This window comes from Lepisma saccharinum, chromosome 3 (assembly GCF_977018435.1).
Source record: "Lepisma saccharinum chromosome 3, izLepSacc3.1, whole genome shotgun sequence".
NCBI classification, from domain to species: Eukaryota; Metazoa; Arthropoda; class Insecta; order Zygentoma; family Lepismatidae; genus Lepisma; species Lepisma saccharinum.
In genome coordinates, this window is record NC_139231.1 from 124,166,724 (window position 1) to 124,172,723 (window position 6,000).

The 6,000-nt window shown below is 36.7% G+C and overlaps 1 protein-coding gene across 2 annotated transcripts in view; it reads right to left on the reverse strand.

Moving 5' to 3' along the window:
- The window catches only part of LOC145985394 (methyl farnesoate epoxidase-like), a 56,606-nt gene extending 51,291 nt beyond the window's left edge, over positions 1-5,315 (reverse strand). Inside the window, exons 1-2 of one of the 2 annotated variants that reach the window (XM_083119367.1) lie at positions 5,173-5,315; positions 4,007-4,103 (exon numbers count right to left, since the gene is read on the reverse strand). In XM_083119367.1, the coding sequence (XP_082975493.1) occupies positions 4,007-4,103; positions 5,173-5,229 (154 nt within the window). In that variant the 5' untranslated portion in view covers positions 5,230-5,315. Of the gene's footprint in view, positions 1-4,006; positions 4,104-5,044; positions 5,104-5,172 lie in introns of those variants that run through there. The other variant, XM_083119368.1, reaches the window with a different exon arrangement.
- Between the last annotated feature and the right edge of the window lie 685 nt (positions 5,316-6,000).

Sequence of the window (6,000 nt, forward strand, 5' to 3'; positions counted from 1 at the left end):
ATAATAATAATAATAATGTTATTAACATTATTATTATTAGCATTATCATAATCATTATACATACTATAATTTATGATTATTATAAAATTATTATTATTATTATTAATATTATTATTATTATTATTATTATTGGCACGTTTATCCTGGTACTTGCCCCCCAGACAAAAATTCGTGGTTGCGCCTCTTGTAACCAGTGGTGTATCAAGACGACAAAGAAGGTGCTGGAAAACACCAATACCAATTAACACCAAAAAGGAGCGTTTATTTACCCCAAGGCCGAGTATTTGTAAACCACACTTGGTGTTACTTTGCACCACACGTTTCTCACAGAGTACTTTCGGAATCATGTATCACGTTATTCCAGACAACCTTCTTGGACTGCCAACTACAGGGTCCTCCCTCCCCCCTTTCCTTCAGTGAGCTTACTTCAACAAAAGTAGACAATATGCCTCGCGAAGACTCCCCCCTTCCCAGGGTCTCAGAGATATCTGCAGCCAAGAAAATGTCCGAGGCGAGGAAAGTGCAACCGTGAAATGCAAACAACTGATAGACAGGCAACGAAATAATACACACGTAAGTAGAGATAATACTCAGTCTATATTTACGATCGGATATCAAAATGTAAGAAGTCTACGTACTAAACTTTCTGAACTCCACAAAAGTGTACTATCTAATAATTATAGTATAATTGCAATTGTTGAAAGCTGATTAATACCCAGTATTAAAAATAGTGAAGTGTTAGATGCTAGGTACCACATAAACAGACATGACCGTGGAACGTCAGTATGAAAGATGGAGGAAGTGTTCTACTTGGAACACAAAACAAAACCTTTCGACATACCTAATATGCCAATACAATGTGTACTAACAAAAACTGTAATCAATGATAGTATGTCAAATTTTATATGTGTAGCATATCCCCTCCCCTCAAAAGTAACTGCATACGAATGGTTTTTTGAGGCGATTTCCATAGTATGTCCACCCGGGTCACCCATGCTCCTTGTAGCCGATTTTAATATACCAGAGATAACCAGTTGCAACTATGATCTCAGTAAAGGTACACCTAAATACCAAGATCTATATAACTTCATGTGCTATTACAACCTTACAAGCAAGAACAATGTCGTCAATGCAAATAACAGAACTCTAGATTTAGTACTCACCAACATTGACAACTTGCACGTATACAACGAAACCCAAACCCTAGTTCCCGCTGATAAACATCACCCCCAACTTCCGCATTGAAATACTCTATAAGCAAAACTTCAAAATGAAAAAAAAGACAAACCGACCTACAGCCTAAACTTTCGCAATGCCAATTTTAAAAGAAATGTACGAGGAAATTTCTAGCATCACTTGGGAACAAATCTTTAATCAATGTCATGTTAATCAAGCACTCAACATTTTCTATGAAAAAATTCAGGATGTTTTCGATAGAACTGTACCCTACAAAAAGTACTCTGCCACCACGACTTATCCCTGCTGGTTCGATAATGAAATAATCAGAGCACTCAAGAGTAAATCGCATCATCACAAGAATTGGAAACGAGATTCAGGAAATGTGCATTATCATCGCGAACGATTTGTATTCCTACGTGGAAAAACAAAAAAGCTAATTGAAGTTGCCTATAATAACTACATAAATGATATAAAAACCTTTTGGTCTTTTCTTGACCATAAGGATAGGAAAGATAAGAAAAAATCTCTCACATACAAAACGAATCATTATCCAGCAAAGATGATCTCATGCATGCATTCACCCTACATTTCCTTGCAACTTATAAGAGCCACCCCGCCACGTACGATTGTACACTCGTTGAAGAGACACGACATGAACGAAGTTCTAAATACATTTGAACTAAATGTCATTTCTATCCCGGAAGTTGAAAAAGCAATAAAAAGTCTCAAGCCTAAGAAATCATGTGGCCCTGATGGCATACCACCATACATACTCAAAGGATGCGCTCACCTACTTGCTCCCCCCTCTAGCTAGAATCTTTAACTTATCCCTGACTAACTGTAAATTCCCGACAAAATGGAAAACTAGCATCGTGTGCTCTATTCCTAAAGGCAAGGCAGCCGACAAAATTGAAAATCACAACGCTTTCAACGCTTATTATCGCAAATAATGCCTATAATCTCCCCGAACCAACATAGCTTCTTACCTGGAAGATCCACCGTTACAAACCTATCTCTTCATACTAACTTTATAGCTGCAAATCTTGAAAACAAAAAGCAAGTCGATGTCATATATATACAGACTTTAGTAAAGCTATTGACCAGAGTAACCATCATGTCCTGTTAAGTAAACTAAAATGTTTGCACTTATCAAAACTGACACTAGACTTCTTTTCTTAATATCTTAGAGAACGTAGACAACGGGTCTCCTACGAAGGTATGATAACCGACAAATTCTCAGTGCTTTCTCGGGGTTTCCCAGGCATCACACCCTGGCCCTCTCTTATTCTTAATATTAATTAACGACGTTCCCAACTGTTTGCAAAACTCTTTCCATGTTCTATATGCAGATGATCTAAAGTTCGGTAGAAGTATTGACAACGTCAGTGACTCTGAATCCCTGCAAAAAGATATAAATGAGGTTACCAAGTGGTGTCAACTTAATGATCTGAACTAACTAACTAACTAACTAACTCTCTAGCCTTCTTAAACTCGAAGGTTCATGACTGCAACAACACAGGCCTTCCATCTGTCCCTATCCTGAGCAAGATCTATGTACTCTGAACCTCAATGTAAATAAATGTTTTGCAATGACATACACACGTAAAAAGGTACATCTCAATTATAACTACCATATTGACATTAATATAAACAAGGTCAATGAGATCAAACACCTAGGGGTTATTTTCGACACTAAGCTAACATTCTCCTTCCACGTCGAAAAAATTGTGAACGAAGCTTACAGAAACCTAGGATACATGATAAGAATGGGGAGGGATTTCAAGAGACAGGATACTCTAAAAACACTATACAACGCACTGGTCCGATCGAAACTGGAATATGCTGCCGAAATATGGAACCCTATAAGCAAAAAATATAGCCATAAAGTAGAAATAATACAATCAAAGTTCATAAGATACGTAGTTTTGAAGGAAACTGGCATATATCCTCGCATTGGACCATATCAATCCTTGGTTAAACAAGTTAACATGGTTTCCCACAATGCCAGAAGAAACGTACGGTTACTTTGCCTCCTGTACAAAACCATCAACAACAAAATCCAATTGCCACAAATACTCCAACAAATACAATTCAGAGTTCCAAGCTTCAAAACACGACCAAAGGCTGGCTTGTTTCACTGCAAAACCCTCAAAACCAATATAATGAAACAATCGCCTATTCGGAGTATGTGTTACCTCTTCAACAAACTATGTGCAACTAATCCAAATATTGATGTATTTAGAATGACCTTCGCGGAATTCAAAAGAGCAATAAAATATGTAGGTGACATAATCAATGTATAACCAGTATAATCTGTATTGATATGATTATCATGTATTATGTATATACATATGTGTATATATACTTGTCAACTATCAATAAGAATTATTAAGTAGTTACTCACATAAAAAAAGTAAAGCGTTCCCCTGTGCTTAGCACCACGCCATGAAGGCGTATAGGGGGTGTGGGGGTAACGCCCCACATTTTCTTGATCCGGTCGTGAGTGGGGGTGATGTGATCAGCACCACGCCCCTGACCGTCTTTACCCCCCAAAGTTTCCCCCAGGTACCCATGTTATTCGACGCTGGGTGGGCGCCGGGGCCGCTTCTAACGTTAGAAAAGTTCCCGGATTTGAACCGGCCGGGGATCAAACCCGGGACCTTGAGCATGGTAGTCAGACGCGTTACCGACTGAGCCACCGCGGCCACATTGTATTATAATCTTGTACTGTCTGAACACTGTAACTGGTATTTATTCTGTTGTGTTCTATTGAATAAATAAATAAATAAATAAAACCTATTATTCCAAATTAATAGAAACGGTTTACCTGGAGGAAATCCTTTGGGCCTCACAAGAATTGCCCGAAGCAAGTAGAGTACACACGCTGCAAACAGCAATAGTACCAAAACCATATTCTCCTCGAACTGAAATTTGACACATAAAAAAATTTTTATTTACATTGCTTACTTATTTAATCGTGCGCATTTCTAATTATGGGTTAACCTTTGGATGAAAATGAGCAATTTTTTTTCCATCTGTTAGGATACAGATTTCTTAAAGGTTCCAGGTATGCAGTTACAGGCCTGGAGCTAACAACAAAATGGATGTCTCTTGCATATAATTTTAGTTATAACTTTTAGTACAATTTATGTCTGATGGTTAGTATGTTTTTCAAACACTTCTACCGCACTTACAATATCTCATTTTCTATTTTTTGTAGCTATTTTTAAAGAAATTTTCGCCCAAATGGAGGTCCTTGGCTTCATTCTTCCTCCCCCAAGATTGGTTAAAATCTGGACACTAGCGTACGCAGGACTTTTTTTCTGGAGGGTCTAGAGTTGTAAAAGTGGATAGTCCATAGCTGCTTTCTTGAAAGTTGCAGCATTCACAATAAGATATTTTGTAATTTTAGAACTTTCCACTCAAATCAATCGAAGTCATTTTAAATGAGATTTGAATCTAAAACTTTAGTTTCTTCCGACTTCTTCATTAGTTTTATTTGAAAATGTTTATTTTCTCAAAATTTCGCAGAAGACTCTAGCCCCTTCAGCCCCCCTCTGTGTACGTCAGTGAATCTGGACATTCTTCCAGGAACTCTACATTATTACCAAAATGTAGGATACGTGGCAAATACTCATAGAAATTTGGTGACTAATTTAACTTTACCCTGATAGTACGCGATGAGAAGTTACTGTAAATTTACATCACAAGTATTTTTACATAGTTATATAATATTTTCGAAGCAAATGTGTCATATAATAATAATATATTATAAAATAAAATTTTAAAATACAATACATTTGCTTAAAAATGTATTTAATAAGTTAGTTGTTAATTTATCCCAATTGCTTAATTACACAATTACATATTAGGCACATTCAGAAAATTTTAATGCATTTTTCATCGTGACGGTTAAGTCAAGAATAAGTTAAGTGCCGCCACACCAAATCAGAGTAAGTAAGTTGAACAATATGTGTTTAAGAAAAGACTTACCACGAATAATGCCAAGAATCTTTCCTTAGAGAATCCCTGATATGTATTCTTCAACATGGAAACTGTCTTGTTCCGGAGTTTCACTTATGCGCATCTGTTATTTTGCAAGAACCTTATCTTGTCATGAACAAAGAGAACAAGTTATTGCTTGCACTTTGACGCTATCAGCTACACATAGCCTATTTTTATTTAACATCGAATAATCATTGAACGAGATTGGCAAACAGCCAACATACGCTCCACATAACATAAGGTGTTAAAGTTCATTTTATTCATGTTGACTTGTTCATTGAATATTTATTGCCAGTTTTAGAAATCTGGGAGGGGGTGCGAAAAATTTGATTTTGAACTTCAAGGGATTTTGATTTTAGATGTTCTGAAAGTTTTGTCGTTATTGTTATGCAGCCTGACTTCCGAACTGAGTTTGATGGCTGCTTATCAACTCTTGTTTTTGAATGGATTGCTGCATTCAGTGGTTTAGGTTGCTACATATCGCGAGGCCCATCCATTCTTTAAATTTGAAATCTCAGTGTGAATTGACACAAAATCTTCAGGCATATGTCATCAAAATGTTATCAAACTTAAATAATAATAATAAAAATAATTGCATATCTTTTCTAATAATTTTTTTTAAATTTGTATGTAAACGAACTTTCTTGCTTAATAATAATAATAACAATCATCCTTTGTGCAACAGCCCTGAAGGGCCTTGGCTACTGACCTCCCTCCCACGCTTTCCTTCGTCACCTCTAAGCGTGGAGATTTGCAACCAGTATTGGAATAGTCGGGGGGTCAGCCAGACGTATCCCCAGCCGTTATAGTAAGTTT